Source organism: Protopterus annectens, chromosome 7.part0, assembly GCF_019279795.1.
Source record: "Protopterus annectens isolate FY-2018-M chromosome 7.part0, PAN1.0, whole genome shotgun sequence".
Lineage (NCBI taxonomy): Eukaryota > Metazoa > Chordata > Ceratodontiformes > Protopteridae > Protopterus > Protopterus annectens.
Window position 1 is genome coordinate 390,559,809 of NC_056739.1, and position 22,609 is coordinate 390,582,417.

General features: G+C 38.0%; 1 protein-coding gene across 1 annotated transcript in view; it reads left to right on the forward strand.

Annotated features, from left to right (window-relative positions):
- Positions 1-1,360: 1,360 nt before the first annotated feature.
- The window catches only part of LOC122806482 (potassium voltage-gated channel subfamily D member 3-like), a 495,277-nt gene continuing 474,028 nt past the window's right edge, over positions 1,361-22,609 (forward strand). Inside the window, exon 1 of the mRNA XM_044076958.1 lies at positions 1,361-1,545. Within this exon, the coding sequence (XP_043932893.1) occupies positions 1,393-1,545 (153 nt within the window). The 5' untranslated portion in view covers positions 1,361-1,392. The remainder of the gene's footprint in view (positions 1,546-22,609) is intronic.

The window sequence follows — 22,609 nt, forward strand, 5'->3', positions numbered from 1 at the left end:
GGTAGGAAGGAAAGAGTGTTGAGTGTTCTTAATGAATGAGTATCGTAATACTGTGAGCAAACTTCACTGTCTGCTTCAAGTTCAGTAGAATTATACAATGTGCATGCCTTTAGGATGCTGCAGTCAAATGAAGTGACAGAACTCTGTAGTTCATAGGTTCATAGGTTGGTAGCAGGCTATCAGCCCTAGGGCCTATACAAGCCTAGCCATAACAATTCCCTGGCTATTTCTTCCCACACTATTTACTTCCTTGGACCCCTGTCTAGCAGTAAGTGTTAACGGGCAGATGCTTCTTTATAAATGTTATTAGCATGCACCATTTCAATGAAAGGAAAGAAATACCCCTTTTTATTAAGTAAATCTTCTATATTATGAAGTGAAAAAGCATACCTGAAAGGTCAGTCGAGATGTTTATTTTACATAAATCAGGTAACAAATACATTCCTTACTGCCTGGTTCTAATAGTGCAGAGGTATGGAGCCCTGACTGCAACTGACCCAGGCTGTAAGGCTTCATTTAGCAGCCCTGTCACTGGATGAGTTAGGCAGGATCAGGGAGGAGTGAAGGCGTGGCCCATTCACTTCTCATGGTGGGGCTGAAGGACTTGCTTGCAATCAAGGTCAAACTGGCCTGTGTATTTTCTCTGGTGAAGACCAAGTTAATCAAAACATGATGTGTGGGGTGGAGCAGGGCTGGTAATGCGTCTTGCAAAAAAGACTGCCCATTAAACACTGCTTCCAGGTGTCTTGCCAGAAAAATCTTCAACCACCCAAAATGGCTGTCTAAATGATGGCCTTCCCTGGTTGACCCTTGTTCCAATGATGAAAAATGAATGGACCAGTTGCCTGGCAGGGGGCTGATGCTCAAAGACAATGGGGTAAAAAAGTGTGAAAACTCTGCTCCATACTATCAGCATACAAACAGCATGCAAATAAAAGAAAATAATTTGATTCTGAACAGTCATTATAATCAGAAGTCCAAGACTGATGCAAGGATGTTTGAGACTGATATGTAGAAAACAGAATGATAAGACTGAAAATAGATGGAATAAAGAAAAACATGAGACTGACAACTAAGATACAGCATGGAACAACTAAAAATGTTACAACATTATTGTTTTTTTTTTTTGTTTTTTGTTTTTTTTTGTAGTATTCTAATCCTGTCATAAGCATATTCCCCTTTCCACAACTGTTTATTTGGAGCAATTTAAAACCCTCTTCTCCACAGAAATCATGGCTGATAAATACATTCATGTTTATGTGACTCTGACTTCTTATTTTGCTCTTATTACATGAAAACTTTGAACTGTAATGCAGATAAAAATAATGTTATAAGATGCATTATAGCAAGCTTGCTAAACATCTTTTGTTTTTATTCACTAGATATGGTGATATGGTGCCAAAGACAATTGCAGGGAAGATATTTGGCTCGATCTGTTCCCTAAGTGGTGTACTCGTTATAGCGCTTCCAGTTCCCGTGATTGTTTCCAACTTCAGTCGGATTTATCACCAGAATCAGCGAGCAGACAAACGAAGAGCACAAAAGGTAAGCAAGAATCATTTCTCTTAATGAAATATTTGCATTCAGTCCAAGTCCCAGTGTTCTTCTCTGGTTATGTAAATATCAAATCTGCAAACATAAAAATTTCTACAGTGTCCACATTCCCTGTCAGGATCCTTCCATTCAACCATCAACAGCCTCTTTTCCCATTTTTGCACATGGGGTCAAGTTGTCACTTCAACAGTGACAATCTAGAGCCTAGGTTCTTCTTTACACCTTTATCTCATTATCATAGGCTTTATTTTCTTTATCTCAGCAAAACACAGCTTCTGTGCTGCACTTTTCCATTTACTAGCAAATTTTGAGAAACACCTATGATGTCCGTGTCTTGTATAAATAGTGGTCTAACACCAGCTGGTAAAACAACAGAATTATCCAGCCAAACATGCATGACACAATGTATAAAAAGCTATACTTTATTAAAATACCAAAGAGAAATAAAAGAATAAGTGCTTTCATGCCTATCACAGGCTCTTCTTCAGATCTCATGCACTCAGAAAAAGTTGGGTATTTAAATACTAACATAAAGCTTGATTAAAATGCAATTAAAATACAATTAAAGCTTTAACAAGATAGAGCTCTTGATTTTAGTATTGGTCTTAAAGGCACAGTGACATTAAGACCTTTACCATTAGTAGCATTTAATTCCAGAATCTATTTCATTTCTAAGCATTCTGTCCTGGTCTTTAAATCACCACACGTTAACACTAGGTTTAAAAAGTTCTAGGACCAGAAATCTAAACTTATGCGAAGAATCAGTAGTCAATACATGCTTGGAAAGAGCACTTTTATTTTCCTGTTTCAAAATATCATTACAGTGCTCACATATTCTAGATTTTAAGACACTGTTGGTCTTCCCAACATAATAGCAGGCACAAATCTTGGAAATAGCAAGGTATACAAGGTTCTGACTTCTACAATCTGCACAAAAGCTGAAATAGTATGCACTTCGGTTGTAATGTTCACATAACTACTGTGACTATCTATAAAGCTGCACAGACTGCAGGATCTACAAGGATATGTACCCTTTCTATTACAAATCAAATGATTTGGTTTATTCATGGATTTATAGCACAGTAGCCACTTCAAAGAATTATTATTCTTAAAACTAAAACTAGGAACTTCACCTAAGAAGCCTCTAAGTTTCTTGTCCGTAGTAAGAACATGCCAATTCTTTTTGATCACATCACATACCAACTGGATACTGGATGTCATTAGAGTAAGTCAAACAAAACCTCGCTTACTACCATGCGTATGAACTCTACGAACCTCATCATGTCTGTTGGAAAAGTAAGGTTTAGCAAGATCAGCCCTGTGTACCAAGACCTCATCTCTAGCCACATCAATCTCTAACTCAGAATAACCTTGCAATATAAAGTCTAACATTCTAATCTAATCTAACATTACACCTTTATCACAGTGAAATCTAGAGAGCCTATAAAACTGACCCTTCAGGACATTCCTATGAACATTGTTTGGATGCATACTTTGTGCAGAACATTCACCTTCTTACAAGGTTTCCTATGTAACTTAGTGCTAAGACCTGCAGTGGTCTTATAGCCATGACATCCAAAGTCAGTAGATTTGAATGAACATTTCATTGTGAATCTAAGGAAATCTGTAGTCCAATGCAAATATCTATGAACTCAGATAAATCATAGGAGCCTTTCTTTGCTACCAGCAGGTAGTAGTGTCCCCCCCCCCCAGTTATCTGCACAAAACATATATGGTTGTATGTTATTTATTTATTCATGAAGTAGCAAAAAGATCTACAGCCAATGTTATGAAGGGCAAAACAGAGGCCTAATAACTCCTCCACTCATCATCACAAGATAATGTGTTATTTATTTATGTTGATTGGAATAGCCTGACTAGACAAGTAAAGTCCCTTTTCAGAGGAGACTAGGGGATAAAATTTCTAAACAATGAGAATAAAAAAGTCATACAGTAATGTTTTTCCAAGGAAAATACTACAGTAAATATAGAGACAACATACAGTAATGGTCTAATATGCACAGTTCTAATGAAACATTACATTAAGAAGAGAAACATACAAGGAAAGATGATATTATTAAGGATATTTGACAGTGATATTCAGTTTTCTTTACATTAAAATACTGTCATCTGATCTTAGAGATAGAAGAGAGGGAGATAGAGAAGACAGGTCAGGAGGAAATATTGAGAAAGTGGAAAGAGGTGGTGGGGAGAGATGCAAAGGAAAAGTGGGTATTCAGAGAAAGTAGAGAAAATGGGGGGAAATGTGTGGAGAATGTTATCCTGGTGAGGTACAGAGTACAACCAGGGGGTCAGTCACGTGTTGTCTTAATTTGGGTTCTAAGCCTTTCATTTTGCCTTTTTGTTTTAGTGGAAGTGGTAAATTGATCCAAAGTTTACTGGCATAACTGGAATAGAGAACATCTCCTGCAGCATTGTTTGACTTTGTAGTGGTCAGAAGATTTTTTTTTCACTGGAGTGTAACTCTCTACATGGGGAATACTGCTAAAATATTATTTTTTATGGAGGAGAAATTATCAGTGTTGTAGATAAAATTATGGGCTTGTGACTAGCTGGATATAAATTAGGTGTCATGGAGTTCTAGCCTTTGCAGTTATATTAAGCTGAAACAGTGGTGAGATCTGCATGAGATGTTTGCATAGGCACCAGAAGCTGTTAAAGACTGGGGAGGGGGGTGGAGGATGACAGGGTCACTTAGTGAATTAAAAAGTGTACCACAACATAGGTTTACTTGGAGGACATTTTAAGCTTAGCCAATTCCCTTTTGGTGCTTGAATTAACATTTTCTGATTGGTCTTAGCTATCCCCATGGCTGATAATTGTATATTAGCCCTAGTGAGAACAACTGTGATCATACCATAGATAATTTGGGGGGGCCATGTAAGGGATGCAGCATTTAGGAACTGCCTCTATCCATTAGTGGCATGAGGGGAAATCCTGGAGTGCATTTTCTATTACTCATCCTTAGATCCAAGTTGCATTTGAAAATGGATGGATGAGCTTTGCTTTATTTTTATGGATAGTCTGTTCCAGAGCAGTGGTAGCCTTTGTAATATATATCCATCTCTCCACAACATTCAGTTTAAATACCTGGACTGAGTATTTCTGATGCCATTTGACTTGTTGATGTTCAGTAGGTCTGTCTGTATTATGTCAGAGGATGCTTTCTATGCCAGACATGTCACCTCTAAGCACTCTGTAGGATACTGAGTATAGTAATAAATCTTTGAGGTGGTCCATGTAAGACCTATTGTTTACGAATGTATCCTTTTAGTAATGTTTCTCTGAAGGTATTCCAATTGTTGCATGGGGCTGGACAGATACATGCCAAAGTGGGCATTATACAAAATGACTGACATAATGAGAGCTTTGTAAAGGGGGACAACATCTCTAGATCTAGTCATAATCAATTTGTTTATAAGCTGTGCAGTATAGAAAAGCCTTCTTATGACTCTGGGCACATGTTGGTCAAAAGGTAGGTCACTGTACACACAAGTTCCCAAATGCCAAACAATTGGACTAGTTCTCAGAGGGCATTGTCATGATTTTGACACCAGTTATTATTTGGGACAAACCTTCCTGCATGATTGTTAAGTCATTTGAGATTCAATAATTTCTCCTAGCTTGCAGTCATCTCAAACTTAGCTGACCAAAGCTCTTTGGTATTTCCTTTTACTTTTGAGATGTATATGCCAAACAGAAAAAGTCTCAGCACCGAACCCTGGGGGACTCCATTGGTGACTGGTCTCTTCCCCTGTTTTGATCTCCTGCATCCTGTGATCCAATTTGGCAATGCAGCTGGTGATCTAAGTGTTTGCTCCTACATTATTCATTTTTGTACTACACCTGAGTAGGGGATTGTGTCAAAAGGTTTGCCCAGGTCAAGGTAATGTGGTGTGAACTGTTTTACCTTCATCCAATGCTTTGGTAACAAGAGTAAAGCTTAAAATTTGCCCATGATTTTGAGCCTTTCACACTTTCCTCTGGGCTGTCTTCAAACATATTTTTAGCGTCATACATACATGTATGCATTCCTTGATTCACCTTCCTGATTGTATTAAATTATATTCCTTGTATAATATAGCACACTTGTTAGACTTAAGTTAGAGCGCATTTTAAATTTATTGTTTAAACATTTTTCCAGTAGGCAATGAAACTGCATTAACCAATAATGACAAAATTGCCCTATTCAGAACATTTCCATCATAAAGGTCTACTTCCACACACAACTGCATTTTAAATTTATTGTTTGAACATTTTTCCAGTAGGCAATGAAGCAAAATGCATGCACCAATAATGACAAAACTGCCCTATTCAGAACATTTCCATGATGACAGTCTACTTCTGCACACAATATATAAATACAGAATCACAGTAGTGTAAGCCATAGGCATGTTGCACAGCTTCTTGAACTTATTTTCAATTGGAGGGAGGCAAAAGGCCAAAAACCAGGGACACATTTCAAACATTGCTTATATAATTTTGGAAAGTTGCTTGCATAAAATGTTTGTTACCACCATGCATTTCACTGCCAGGTCTTGGCCCCAGAACTGTGTGCACTACAGTCAGACCAACATACCACTTAGCTAAACCAGCAGTTTCTTGAAAGACAGGAAGGCAAACTTAAATGGCTATCATATCATTTAGTGAATTCAGTTCTCACTTCTCACCATAGCTGTCAACCTCTTAGCACAAAAATACAGAACAAAGCCAATAATGGGTGAATACAGCCCCAAAACAGGGACACATTTCAAATACTGATTTTATAACCTTAGAAAATTGCTAGAATAAAAGGTTTTGTTTTACCACTCCAGAGGAACAGAACAAAAATGTGAGGCATAAATTCACACGTGATGGTGGCTAGGGACTTTAGGCTCTTTTTTACCTGTACCCAAGGTACAGGGTTTGAGCCTGAGTACCTGTAGCCACCAGATATATCCCGTTGTGGGCATTTACACACACACACACACACACACACACACACACCAGCAGCTTACTCATCCTGAATAAACCGGCAGCGTCTCCTAGTAAATCCCAACAGCCAGTCCAGACTCCATCCCGTCCGTTCCTGATCGCAAACCTTAAATAAAACTGTCCGTTCCCACTCGCAAACCTTAATTAAAATTGGCAGCTAAATAAAACTGTCCATTCCCGCTCACAAACCAGCCGGAAATACATGTGCCATCACTTCAACTCCGACAGGCTGGTAGCCCTGATGAGCTGACATCATCGTGCATGCGATGACTTCAGCTAAAGTGTGAAAAATAAAATTAATTTAAAGTAATTCGGGACAGTTGGGAGGTATGGATGATCTGCAAAAGTGGGAGGCTCCCCTCCCCCCTCGCTCTATGGTTCCAGCGCCCATGGATGTTTGTAGTGAATCTTGCTATTTTATTGTAGCATGATTCTAGCTTTGTTTGCTGTGTGGTTTTCACATTTGTATATATAGCTAATGCATGTAGGATTGTGGGAAGGAAGTAGGACTGAACAATGTTTTTTTATGTAGCATCTGTTAGATATGGGTCTTGAACAGTAGAGAATTCACATATTTTGGTATTTTTTAATGACTTTTTAAACATGCTGATCACATTTCAGATTTTTTATCTATAGTTGCGCCTAGTAGTTTCATTTGAGTTACCTTTTGTATGGCAGTATTATGTAATACTAAATGTGTGTTTCAGGGCAAAAAATCAGTTGGGTGTGAACCACATGAATCTGCTTTTCTTAGGGTTTAGGAGCAGGCTAACATTGGTTATCCAGGATTCAGCAGAAGAAAAGGATCTCTGGGTGATTTCTTGCAGTATTATAAGACTTGTTGTAGTACAGAGGAGGATGAAGTCATCAGCTTACTGTATAACGGTATCTTCTTCAGTAGCTGAGTGGAGCTTATTTATAAGTATATTAAATAGAAGTAGGCCAAGAATTAAGCCTTGGGGGACACATACAGTAAATGGAAGGAAAGTTCAGAAGGTTTGTTACCAATGTATGGCTTGTTGTGTGTTGCTAAGGAAATTAATGAGTCAGTATAGCATAGGTTGGGAGAAGTTTAGAGAGGTGAGTTCAGCTAATAGTTTAGTATGTGAAACAACATCAAATGCTTTGGATAAGCCAAGCAAGATGGATGAGACTAAGTGGCCTGCATTTCTATAATGAATGATTGTGCTCAGGGACTGTACAAGGGCACTTGTGGTGCTGTGACCTGGATGAAAGCTATATTATGTCTGTGAGAGGAGGTTATTGGCAGCAATATGCTCAAGGAGCTGAGAGTGAATACATTTCTCTAATTTTTGATAAGGGAGACAGCACTGTGATAGATTCATAGTTCTGCTGAATTCTGAATTTATAGTTCTGTTGAATTCTGAATTTGGGAATTCTGTTGAATTTCAACCTTTGTGTAAGGGTAGGATCATTTTTTCCAGAGGGTTTGGACATGGCTCTCTGTAATTAAATGGTTAATAACTATGAAGAAAGGCCAGAGGGTCTCCTGCAATTTTAATGTATTTACCTGGAAGATTATCTACAGCTGGACTTGTAGGTTTTTTCATTTTGGAGATTATGATTTTTGTCAATCAGTTTTTATTTTTCTCTGGAGAATTTTGCTTTTCTCAGTCCATTTCCTACTATCTGGATAACTATATATTTTGTAGTAACACAAAAAAAATTCCTTCAGCTTTGTGAATGAATCTTTTGTGAAATCCAGAAATAGTGTGTGTCCTTGCACTGAGTACAAGTACTGGAGTATCACAGTAAATGTGGACTTGTCACAACTGTGGCATGATGTGAATTGTTATAATCTGTTAATTGTTCATTAACCAATTCCTAGAAGAAGCTGCAACTCCTGACAACTCAAGCCTCACATTTACTTGTATCACTCACTGCTGCAGAATGGCAGATCTGAAATACAATGGCCATATTCTAACACCAAGAAGACTGAAGCCTTATAAAGGAAAAGTCAGAGCGATTGCATAAATGACAAAGCCATAAAACAAGAAGACAGAACAGGTTTCTACAAATGTTGAAGTATCTTCCAAAGTCTGTGCCTAATACGTCTGAGATAATTATTCCTCCACATAAAACTATTGGAAGAAGATGTAGCCTAAGAATGGAACTTTTAACAGGAAAAATGTTTTGAAATGTTAAATAAATTAGTTAAAGAAGCACAGACATTAAAGTGTGATGTGAACAAGAAAGTTGTGCTGTACATAGGTCATAGCTCCCATATTATTCTGACCTATGTACAAGACAGCTGCCTTGTACATAGATCAGAGTAATATGGAAGGTATGGTACAACAAGTAAACATAAAATTGTCTATGAGACAGATATTTACAGATAAGAGGTATAGATAGGTTAGGAAATGCTAGCAATAGTATGTGGGTCAGAAATTTCATGTGTATGTATTTGGTAAAGAATCACTGTTGAAAGCAGGTCAAAGACCCCGTTAAAGCCTTTTTAGAAAGTGTTTTTTTTTTTTTTTTTTTTTAGAAGGAGGTGCCTCCAAGACTGGAAAAAATGCGATCTAAAAGTAAAATACTAACCATGCAAGGCACTATACACAGCAACAAGTGTTCATCAGAGCACATGTATTACAGAAGGATGAGGAATTGTGGAAGAACCTTTCTTTAAGTAGATAATTCTGCAATTACCAACAACAAAAAGGAAAAGTGAAATAAAATGTCACAGAAAGGTATTACAGAGAGGGGATGACCTGAGCAAAAATCATCACCAATAAAGGATAGATATCTGGCATTTTTAAGAAGAAAATTTGTTGTGCTCATAATTTTATGCTCACAGATGTAAAAATAACAGTCACCAACCAAATAAAAACACAAATGTTTGAAAGATTTATTAAGTCATATCTGGGGATGAAAAGCAAAAGAAACAGCAAAATATATAGTGTACTGGTTAAGAATGCCAACTTCAGTAGTACAAGCAGCAAACCATCACATATACAGTCAATATCATAAAACTATCCAAAGGAAGAAATGATAAGATACTCAGTACCAGGTTGTCTCTGGGGCTAAGTGGACACAAATTTGTTTTAGTTCAAGGAAGCTATATATCTCATGTGTATACATTACTATTTCAAGTTGTCTGAACTAGTCTGACAAACACTAGTTTAAGTCTGTTCATTGCACTAAAGCTCTTACTGTCAGGAAGGGGTGGACAATGGCCCACAGTATAAGTCAGGGATTCAAATGATTTCTACATGAGCAGAAATTCAGATATATAGAAATACAGTACGCACTTATCTGTTATTGGATGGACAAGTGCTAAGAACTGTGCAACCAGTGAAGGATCTTATAAGAAAGAGCTCTTAACATCAACTATGAGAATTATCATATTGTGATTTGAAATATAAAAGTAAATTATTTACTTACTATTTACATTACTGATTTCTTTAAATCAGTACAATTTAAAGGAAATGCTGCAGAAAAATCTGCAGAGATACAAGTACTACCTGATTTGGAGGTAGTAAAACAAGGTCACTGAAAGTATTTAAAAATAAGTTCTTTAATAAAATAAAATAAAACGTCTCATAGTGATAAGAAAGTAACAAACAAGGGCAAGCGCTTTCGGCATTAGCCTTCATCAGATCCTTGTGTGTATGTAAAAAACAATGAATTTAAACAGCTGATAGTTGACATAAGCAAAAGATATTTAATTGTCTTTGTAATCTATACCCTTTTAGTGTAGGTTTTAAAGGGGCCATAACATTTAGTCCTGGAGATCTATCTGCCTGTAGGTCAGCTATCCAGCACATTTCTGCTGTCTCTGTCCTATTGTTCAAATCTCCACCTTGTTTCTCATCAATGATTTGTAAAACCATAAATTTAAACTTATGATCTGGATATTTAGAAATATGCTGTGCTAATGCATTGTTCTTGTTATCCAGTTCAATATCACTAAGGTGTTGCAATATTCTCTCCTTGAGTTGCCTATTTGTTTTACCGACATAGAAGTTGACACATTGATCACATTTAGGGAATTATTATGGCAGCTCAGGTTAAATGTAACAAGACTGCCAGATTTCAATGTTAATGCATCTATCTTCAGTGTTCTTAAGCTTCAAGCTGCCAAATTGTGAGATATGAAATTTACATTTAGCAGTTTTTATAATATGTCTTTAAGATATACAAACAGTAACATACTTTTGGTGATTTAGAATATATCTTTAAGTATGTGAGTTTTTTGTTCATATTGTTTACATAGATATTTACATGTGTGGTTTTAGATGTTGGTTATTCATATTTGAGTTTGTTTCTGTTGCAACAATAGCAATTGCTACTTTGCACTGTTTCTTTAAATATATTAATTTGAATTGAGCATGTGACTGAGTGAAGGGTTTATAAAGAATGGTGTGTAAAGTAATTGCATGTGCTGATGATGTACTTTTAACTGTATGTGGACAAAAGCACTAAACCAGTTATCAGAAATAAATATTTTCATTTATTTTCCTGTGTCTGCATTTTTTTGAACAAGACTGAGACAACCTTGTTTGATTTCAAACATCAGAAACAATTACTAAACTAAAATTTAACATTGACTTACCCAAATGTTCTTGGATTTCCACTAAACACTGGACTAGTCAACCATATCAGAAACACTAAAAGTATATCAACCTTTTAATGAAAATCTGTTTTCTCACATATCATAAATAAAAGAAAAAATAAACAACACTACGGGTGATCATGAAGCAATAAAGGTGATAATGGATTTAAAAAAGATAAAGAAGCAGATCTGAGAGAGAAACTAAGGTAAAACGCATTCCTGACCAAGTGCACTCTAAGTATTAAGAGATGAAGAAGATAATCTGTAGAAAACATATACAGAAACAAAAAGAATAAAAAAGGACTGAAAGTACAAACTGTAATGACTGCTATAGATGTCCAGTCATTCACTAAATAAAAATCCTGAATGAAAATGTAACTCTGGGAACATGGCTTTATAATCACATGAGATAATGTGTATCTGAGTAGTAAGACAATTAATATGCATTAGCACTCATGCTCAGAAAACTAATAGATAAATGTTTATAGGGAAGTGAAACTGAACAAAGTCAGTTCTTTTCAAAAATGATGGAGGGCGCCAACATTTGTTAACCAACGGGTTTAATTTCGCTGATCATTAATTTACTTTAACCATTTCTAGTTGAAGTAATCAACTCCAATGGAACCCAATATATTATACAAAATGTGCTCATGATGGAAAGGCATGAAGCCAAAAGAGTCAATGGATGCTTCTCTGGGTTTCAACACAGTCTGTCATATCTTCTCATATGAAGTGTACATTGTTAAAAACATGGTAAAAACAAACTTCTTCAACAAAGTGGATTGCCAGACAATCCCTGTTTTGACAGGAGGCATTTTGTATGCAACACACCCAAGCTGTCTACAGAAAGATAACAAAAGTCTTGTAAAGACTCCACAAGATTTATCAAACAATATGAAAATAGTTACATTCTTTTGTTTCTGTAAGAGAAAACAATGACCGAGATATACTAACTATTATCTGAAATCTTTGCTTACTGTGTACAACAAAGAAGGAACAGAAATGTTCCTAGGTTCATAGCTACCCAACTTCCCTTCAATGTGAAAATCAAACCGTGTACCTTGTATTTGTAAGGCAAATACCTTGACTATTTTACCAACCCCCAACATAAATTCTAATGGGGATTTGAACGCTGCACCTTTGCAATGCTAATTTGATAACAAATTCTTTGGGCTAAATGGCCAGCGTAATAACATTTATAGGTTAAAAGATAAGTACTAGGCTAGCTGTCCTTGTTAGCTATTTTTTCTCAATGGTGATAATCAAACCCTGTACCTTTTTTTTGTGTGGCAAACACATTAATCATTATGCCAAGTCCCATTTTCATAGAAGTGTGGCAGCAAGCAGGCATAATATGAAGAGTAAGTATGGCACATAAAAATACTATTATAGAACGATTCATAAATGCTAAAAGCAGTACTCATGCAAACTTGTTGCTGGAGAATATTAACAGTAGATTTAGCTATAAAGCTACAAAGATGATTCAGAATTCAAGAGGGAGTCTGTGGGATTCTAGTAAATAAATAAATATATATATATATATATATATATATATATATATATATATATATATATATGGCTCACATATCTATCGCCAGCAATCACTGACTATTTATGAGAATCAAAGTTGCATATTCATTTTAAAAAAAATTTAGTGGTTTATGAAAACTAAGAAAGAACACGACACATACTCAAGTCTGCAGAAATTAGCAGCGCATAAGTTACCCATTTGTCCTCTTCCTGCTCATTCTCATTTCCGGTAGCAGCAACTGCAGTAGGAGAACAACTCAGCTATGGGTCTTTGCAGTAGAAAAAGGATTCTAAAATTAGTTCGGCGGTAGAGAACCTTAGTGCCTTTGTTGCCAGTTACAGTGATCTTAATAAATGTCATAAGATTGAATTCTAATTGTTAAATGAACGCCAAAAAGATGAAGGCACTAACAGATGGGAAGATTACGCAGAGAGATGAACAGAAAAAGCAAAGGGAAGAAGTAATTTGCAAAAATGATTTTGTAAAACTGCAACTTGCTTTTACAAAATTCAATTTCAGCATTTTAAAGGTACAGCCATGAACTTAGCTTGAAAAATCCCAGACATTTTTATGATGAGAATAGGTCAGGTCATATAATACACCTTCTATAACAATTGCTGAGCTTTTACTTTTACTATATAGAGCCATTACTGTCATCTTATATTGATTATGTTATAGGCTGCTGTATAAATGAATACTTCTATTGTCCTAAAGAATGTAGAGAAAGATGCTGTGCAGAGTGAATATTGAATAAAATGCGCTTTTAGCAGACGTAATTAAAATAAGTGGCTGTCATTCAATTTGTTGTTAGCTTAAATTTAAGGGAAAGTACTATGAGTTCTTAATAAATGCTGAATAAAAGGGGATTAAAGACCACATTACCAGCTAGCAGACACTAATGGCATAGTCAAAGAAAAAAGCTGTTTATATTTCAACAGCTGGAAAAGATTATAATGAATTTTAATGCATCTAATAACTTAAGCAAAGTACATATATTTAAATTTGTGACCATGGCTGTAGTATTTGTGGCTCAAATAAGACTTTAACAATAATTGTGCCGAAGGCCTTCACCCATGATATTTCACTCCATACAGTAAATAATAGTAGAAGTATTTGAAATGCTTAGATATACAAAGTATAAGAATATCATGATAAAGGGAGGAATAATCTTATAGTTAAATAAATAACCCAGCATATTCAAAAAAACAGCTAATACTTCAAATATATGTCATGATACTATTTTTGAGGTGAATAGGGAAAATAATTAAAGTATTACAAGACATCTGTAGCTAAAGATGTACCGGCATTGACATTTTCAGGGACAGAAGTAGAAACAATTAAAACACTTCAGTGAAACATTATGAGCATGTCACGGTTTCATTGTACAGTGATACTTTTAAGTAGATTCAGCTTTTAACAGTTAAGTGACCAATTTGTTAAAAGAATTGCTCAAACTTTTAAATGTGGTCCTTAGTTCAAAAATGTCAGATAGTGGCGTTATTATTGTGTGTTATTGAGATTTTTATTTACAAAGATATAGACAGTAACTATTTCGTATGCAGTAGTCGAAGTCACCATGTACACACCCATACAACATGCATTATACATAAATGCATACACACACACACACACACACACATATATATATATACATATATATATATATATATATATATATATATATATATATATATATATTCACACACACACAACACACACACACACACACACACACACACACACACACACGCACACACACACACACACACACACACACACACACACACACACACACACACACACACACACACACACACACACACGTGCACACATACACACACACACAGATGTATACTAGCAAATATCCATGACTGATATCATAAGATTTGCCTAAAGTTGCTGTGATTTGATCACAACAGTGAAGCCTGATTGATTTAACAAAGGCAACCTTGGGTAAATCCTCATATAACCTACACACAAGAGTGGAGTATTGCTATTATACAATGACATTATTTAAGAAAGAAATTATTGCTTACCTTCCTTAAATAATTTCCTTGTATGATGGCACTTCAGTCTTCACCTATGTCAACTGCTCGATACTAACGCACTACACATACATACAGCACCTACAGCCATATGATTTCACAGTGCATCAGTGAAGTCCAAGAGGTGCATTGGATAACATGGTAATTTCTGCTTAGTGGTGTACCTCTGAGCTTCTTTGCTTAAGAATTCTGGACAAAGCCAAAAATAACGGGGGAGGGTCAAAAAGACAGTTTTTAAATATTACTCTAATTCACTTAAATGTTTATATAACAATGGGCTTGGAATCAACATGCATTTCTTGAAAAATAAGTATGAAATGTCACTGTCTGTCATTATTGACTGACTGCAACTCTTGGTGATTTACCAGAAAATCAAAAATTATATGAAAGATAGAATAAAAATATGAAGAAAATCCGGGGCATTCTGCAAAATTCTGGACAAGTGTCGGGTATATTACCAAAAGTATTATCAGTCCTGCTGCTAAACAGTATTTCAGAGACCAGACTTCTTTTTACTGGTATATGCTTAATTTACAATGGACATGTTTTGGAGTAATAGTGACCCTTTAACACTGCAGTGGTGGTGCTGTGGTAGCGTTGTCGCCTCACAGTAAGACATTGTCCTGTTCGATTCTCAGCTAGAGCGTCTTCTGTGTGGAGACATGCGTGAATGGGTGTACTTTTGTTGAAGGCTGTGCGTCAGGGCTGGCAACTCGGCACGTAAAAATTTACTGCCAATCATTAGCAGACCAGTGTTCCGCTGTGGCGACCCCTAACCGGGAAAAGCCGAAAGACACAACAACAACTGTGTGTGTGTGTGTGTGTGTGTGTGTGTGTGTGTGTGTGTGTGTCTCGCTCTATCTCCATATATATATTTTTTGGCTCATTACTGGTCATCATGTATCATGTGATAAATGGATTTCTTCTTCCTTAATCTGTTGATGTTGGATATCATTTTATTTCCCACTAAAGAAGCTCTAGCAAACACAATGGTTTAGATTCACCTGTGGGATGCTAATGAACTTTTTGGTCAACCAAGCTGCTGGTGTGTATGTGTGCGTGCGTGTGTGTGTGTGTGTGTGTGTGTTTATCGATATATATATGCATGTATTTGTGTGTAGCTGAGCATGTGTGTTCATGTATAGCTTTACTATGAAGTTTCCAAAATGCATAATATAAAAAACAATCCCATGGTTAGCATATCGTAAACCAGCAGTGCCAAAGACTACAATATTGATCTGTCATACTTGTCACCCCTACAGGAACCATATTAGCACTCATTCTTGGGTCTACATAGGTAGGGAGGGAGATTCAGTGTTTGGGATTCTTAGTCCTTGTGGTCTTTGGCATTGCTGACTTATGATACATCCATGTGTGATCACCATTTTTGATATTATATGATCTCACAGAATATCCAAAAATGTTGGGATTTGCAATACCGAACTCTTGAGCACAATGTCACATGATTAACAATGAGGTTGCAAGTTGCAACAGCTTGGAGGAAAAATAAATTCTAAGCTGTAATGACAATGGATCTTTTTCTCTGTAAACTGTGCTTGGAAATGGGCTACCTGAATATACAGTCTGTCATAAATGAATGAAGCTAATATCTGCCACTTGCTTTTATATCCTACCCTCTTCTGAAAGAATCCCAAAAGGTCTGATTACTAAGAAGGCATCACTAGAAACCAAAGGGTGTTTGCTAGGATTTCATGAGATGAAGTATTGTCTGCTAAAGCCTTTGACATGGTCGCACCCACACATTGGTGCAAACTACTTAGTGATATACTGCCTTGTAATCTTAGATACATTTTTTTCTTAAAAGAGAATACTTCAACATGTTTAATTCTTAACACTGTGATGGGATAACTTAAGCATGTGCAATTCCCAGATTCTACTCCTTTATAATTTAACAGTGACTTTTTCTGACTCAGGGTCTTCTTACCAACAAGTTAGTTTCACAGGATTGCAAATGTATGTGTATTACATTTACCTTACTATTGGTCAAATTGGCCACGGTGGTGCAGTGGTTAACATTGTCGCCTCACAGCAAGAAGTTCTCCGGTTCGATCCTCGGCTGGGGTGCCTTCTGTGTTGAGTCTGCATGTCCTCCCTGTGGTTGTGTGGGTTTCCTCTGGGTGCTCCAGTTTCCTCCCAAAGACATGCTGTAGGTGGATTGGACACTCCATATTGGCCCTAGGTGTGTGCATGTGTGTGCCTTCAGTGGAAGGTTGGGAGCTGCGCTGCCAACCTGACACCGTAAAACTCCACTGCCAATCACAAGCAGACAGGTGATCTGCTGTGGTGACCACTAACCCGGAAAAGCCGAAAGAAGAAAAATTAGTCAAATCACAGTAGCATTCTCAAGTGGGAGGTCAGACAATAATCTGAACAACATAATTAATTCCTTTTGAATCTGTAATTAAACATTGTGCATTAGTGTTGACACTGTTACCTGATAACTATATATTGGTATATATAATGCAGATGCTAGCCTATACAGATTGCTTGCTGTTTATTGCTTGGAAACCATATTTATTATTTCATGAAGATATTTAAATAGTAATGTTCCTCTTGGGTCTCCTGCATAAAATATCTATAGTTCCAGTATAAAGTAACCAGTTCAACAAACAAGCAGGCAAATTTGGGAGGACAGATGAACTTCTTAAGAAACAATCAGAAGTAGCCTAGAAGGTTCATGGGATCTTTGCATTTTGTTTTAGGTCATTATTATGGACTGTGATCCTGCACCAGGAGTAAAAAAACTGAATGAATGATGAACTGGTTCCACAATCTTATGGCCTTGGTACAGAATCTGCACACTGGATAAGTAATAGTTTTCTGATTACTTATAATGATGTACTTTGTTGAAGAATTGCTGTGGCTATGCAAGCTCATCACTATCAGGAAACTGATGCTAAAAATTAGGATGAGACAATGCAATTCTCCATGACATTATAGACACAAAAGGGGGTGGCCACAATGGTGGAGCGGTTAGCGTTGTCACCTCACAGCAAGAGGTTCCCTGGTTTGATCCTTGGCTGGGGTGCCTTCTGTGCAGAGTCTGCATGTCCTCCCTGTGGTCATGTGGGTTTCCTATGGGTGCTCCAGTTTCCTCCCACATCCCTAAGACATGCTGTAGTTGGATTGGACACACTAAATTTGCCCAAGATGAGAGTGTGTGTGTGTGTATGCCTTCTGTGGAAGGTTGGGCGCTAGGCTGGCAACTCGAGACTGTAAAACTCCACTGCCAATCATGAGCAGACAGGTCATCCGTTGTGGCAACCCCTAACTGGGAAAAGCCTAATGAAAAAAAATTATAGAGATAAAAGGTTGTTTAATTTTACAAAGATTATTTTTTTGCATTGAATCAAATAATCTGCATCACTTCATCTGCTGTTGTATGAGATGCATGTACATTATCTAATCTCCTTGCTAGCAATCTTTTCCTAAACAACGTCTCTGTATAAAATATGACAGGCTACAACATATGTAAATTGTAAATGGTAAATTTCATAAAACAAGTGGAGAATAGAACTCACTTACATAGTTTCATGCACTGCTGGTTTGAATTCTGTTTCTCATCTGTTTCCACAGTTCTGAAAAAGATGAACAAATAACAGTATATAACTCTTGCAGTACAAAGAATGGTAAAGGATCATACCTCTCAACTTTTCAATGGAAGAAATCTGGCCAAAGCCAAAAATAATGGGAAGACAAAGGCCCAAAAATAGCTGCTAGTTTTTAAATATTGCTATTATAAACTTAGCAAATTGATAGAATAACAGTGTTTGCATTAACATGCCTTTTTAGAAGGGTATAAATTCTGAAACTCAAATGTCTCTCATTATTTAGTGACATCATTTCTCAATGATTTACCAGAAAACCACAGATTTTTTTTTTTTTTTGAGGAACAGACTTAAAGTATGAGGCAAACAATCTGCACATTCTGTGAAAATCTAGACAATTGAGAGGTATGGAAAGGTTGCATGACAGTTTGTTGAAACTGAATTCAGCAAACAACAGTTTCATGAATGCCATTCCCTAAATTTGCTTTCTTTGAAAAAAAAACACTTTTGGAGGTAAACAAAATGAATTATTTTTTCCAACATTCTTTCCAGAATAATTATATGGATTTCTAAGAATACAAAACCTTGTGGAAAAAAGACAGTATTAGAGATTTCTCTGACTGAAAAGTCTGTTCATAAAAAAATTGGCTTTTGCAGAAATTGTTTATTGAAAAAATGATACCACGTAAGTCATTATTAACTGTAATTAGTATGTTAAGTAAATGCTTATAGGTTCATATGCAATTACCGGTTAGAGTTACAAGAAATCTTGCTTAACAATTATTATACTTTTATTTGTTTAAGCACAGAATCACTTTCATGTGATGGAATATTACTAGTGCTTTTTATAACTGTAGAGATGTTCATAATTTTAGAATACTATGTAGGAAGAGAGTAAAATCTAACATTGCCCTTGGCATACCAATCAGACTATGGGCCAGATTCACGATGGCTTGCACGGAGTCTAAGAGTAGAGTAAGACTCCATGCAGCCATCATGCCCGACGAGCGATCCAGGAACAGCCTGCAGGGGCGTGCAAGAGAGCTCCTAAAACGTCTCTTACACGAACAGGGCTGGGATATGCAAATTACCTCAATTGCAGGCGAAAGGCATGCAAATGAGGTAGATTTGCGACTCAGGAAACCCAAACCTGTCCGAGTAAGAGCAGTGTTATTTGCAGAAATGTACTCAGTTGACAAATGAGTACCGTTCTGCAAATAGCAAAATAGAGCCGTGACAGCTCCAAATAAAGGTTGCATCCAGTGCAGGAAGCATGCCAATGGCCAAATATACAGCCATTGGCAATGTTTCCCGATGCAATATGAAAAAAAAAAATTTTTTTCTCCGATTTCCAATGTTTAAGCGTAGCGCAGCGCCGCACAAACAGGCTGCGCTCTAAAAACCAGAAAACTAAAAATTAAAAAATCCACAAATGTGGATCTTATTTAAATTGTTAATGTACAATGCAAGGGAATGGCAGGCTGAAGACAACATGGCTGCCGAGTAGAGGTTGCTAAGGGGGGCAAGCTCAGTCTAAGAGATGTAACCAAGCACTAGTAGGCAATCCTATGCAAAGGAGGGTTAGGATAGTGAATCGCAAGTTTACATAGCAAATGAGCACAGTCAGTGGAGTGTAGGAGTAGGATAAGGGGAGTAACAGAGTAGAAGATAGGTGACATCACAAGTGGGGTATGTATGAAAGAAGTGAAGCTCATTGGAGCAGAGTGGCATGTGTCAGCTGTCATTTACACATCATGGAAAGAGGTGTGTCAACAGGTAGGCTAGGTAAAGGCAAGAAATGGAAGGTGTATGCCGTGGATAACACCAACGTTTCTTGCTGAGCAGGTATGCATGCGTGTGCGCGCTTGTAAACCCGAGTAAGACAGAGTGCACGCGTGTAAGCGTGAGTGCGTGTGTTTAAGCCAGAATAAGCATGTATAAGGCTGTTTAAAGAGTTGTAAGCACTTTTGCGCTGGTGTGCGCATTTTAACCCAAATAAGCAAGTTTTAGTCCGTGTAAGCATGTGTGCACGCGTGTGAGCTGCTGTGAGCGTGTTTTCACTTGTGCGCACGGCGCTGCCCCCCCGAGGAAACAGAAAGGAAGAAGGAAGCACAACAAATAGTAGGAAGCTACCAGGGAGTACTAGCAGAGCTAGCAGGTGAAAACAATCAGAATCAGGCAATTACACAGGCAGTACACTAGCCCAGCCCAGCCTAGCACTTAAAACTCTGCAAACAACAGTCCATTATGTTTCTCACAACAGACACTGCACTAAGCTAATAGAAGTGAAAACTGAAAAAGCTTTACTGAGACAAAGAAATGTTAGGGGCTGCCATTGCTGTTATAAGGTGACATATGCAACATGCTGAGGGTGGTGACAATGGAAATGCTGCTGGACAACCCACAGTGAGGAGACAGAGAAGAGTGTACAGGCCCAGAGAAACCTACCAGGGGCTACATGAGCTAGAGATAGTGGAGCGCTATAGAGTGGAAAGAGACCTCCTGCAGCAAATTGTTGAGCTGTGCAGGCCATGCCTCACACACAGAACCAACAGAGGGGAACCCATCCCAGTGGAAACCAAGGTATGTGTTGGCCTAAAAATATTAGCAACAGGTACCTTCCAGAGACCAACCGGTGATATGATGGGGATATCACAGGCATCAGCATCCAGGGTACTGCACCAGTTCCTGGATGCCATGTCAGCACATGTCGGTGATCATGTATATTTCCCCAATTCCCATGAGGAATTAGCCAGCAATATGCGTCTCTTCCAGCAAATAGCGGAATACCCTGAGGTAGTGGGTGCAATAGACTGCATGCACATACGCATCAAAGCACCAGCCAGCGAGCGGGGTAGGGTCTACTTCAACCACAAGGGCTTCCCCTCCATCAACTGCCAGGTCATATTTGATGCCCAGGGCATAATACTGAATGTGTGTGCTGGCTGCCCTGGAAGCTACCATGATTCCCATATCTGGCATCTGACGCAGCTGTACCAGACATTTGCCAATGGGGACATCCCACATGGTCACATAGTGGGGAATGCTGGCTATGCACTGGAGCCGTGGCTGATGACACCCATCAGAAACACACACACACCTGAACAGGAACGCCATAATGAGGCACACGCACAAACACATAATGTAATCGAGCATGTGTTTGGGCTGCTCAAGTCATGGTTCCGGTGCCTGGACACATCTGGTGGAGCCCTGCAGTACTCACCAACTACATGTACCCAAATTGTTATGGTATGTGCTATGCTACATAATATGATCCTGCGAAAACAGTTGCAGCAGGACCAGCATATGCTTGGGCCAAACAGCCCCCCACCATTGCCAAGGCCATCACAGGCAGAGCGTGACTCAGAGGAGGAACAGCCTGAGCCTGCCCCAGTAGGCAGAAGGAGGCATGCCCAGTATGCTTTGGCCTTGGCAAAGAGGCAACGCATAGCACATACACTGGCTCAGTAGGAACTCTGGAAATGATACCTCTCTCTGACTTGCACATATAGTAAAAGGGATGCCTACGTTGACACTACCTGCTTTCAGACATGTACAAGGAGTGTAGTATGTGCATCCGACATAGGCAGCCCTGCAGCACCACCTGAGGCATGATTGCCATGTGTTAAGAAATATAAAGCAGTGATAAACAGCATTTACCACCATGTAGTATATGCAAACAAAATCGCACACACCAACTAGCACAACTGTGGTCAATGTTGAGTAATACTGGGCGACGTCCAGCAATGTTGGTGAATATTGAGCAATGTCGGACAAGCCTGGTCTAAGTAGGGCATAGCTGAACAAAAGCCAACATGCTCATATTTGCTTAACTGGCCCTTAAGCAGTCTGGTCTGCTCAGTATGAAAATATAAAGCAGTGATGGGCCTCGAACCCAGGATACTGTGCACTATAGTTAAAGTTCAGAACCACTAAACCATGACAGTGTTGCAGTGGTCAGCCTGTATGAAGGAATGTTGATAAGTCTATGCAAAGTATCTCATGGAAACCCTGCAGGCACAGCATAATCCCTGTCGAGTTATGACACAAAGGTGAGTCCTGCAGTAAGAACAGAACCTGACTTCCAACACACACAGTATAAATGTTAATATTGGTAATGTTCACACACATCAACAAATGTAGTGGACGTCAGATAGCAACATACTGAAAGGTCACACTGGGCATGCTCACACACTTGAATAAATGAGACAAATGTCAGGCAACAAAACACGGAAAGCCTGAACTGGGCATGCTCACACACTTAGGCCATGTCTGAGTACAGCAGTGGGCCACACATATCTGGCAGTTGCATTTGTTAACCCAGGAACCTCTCACTATC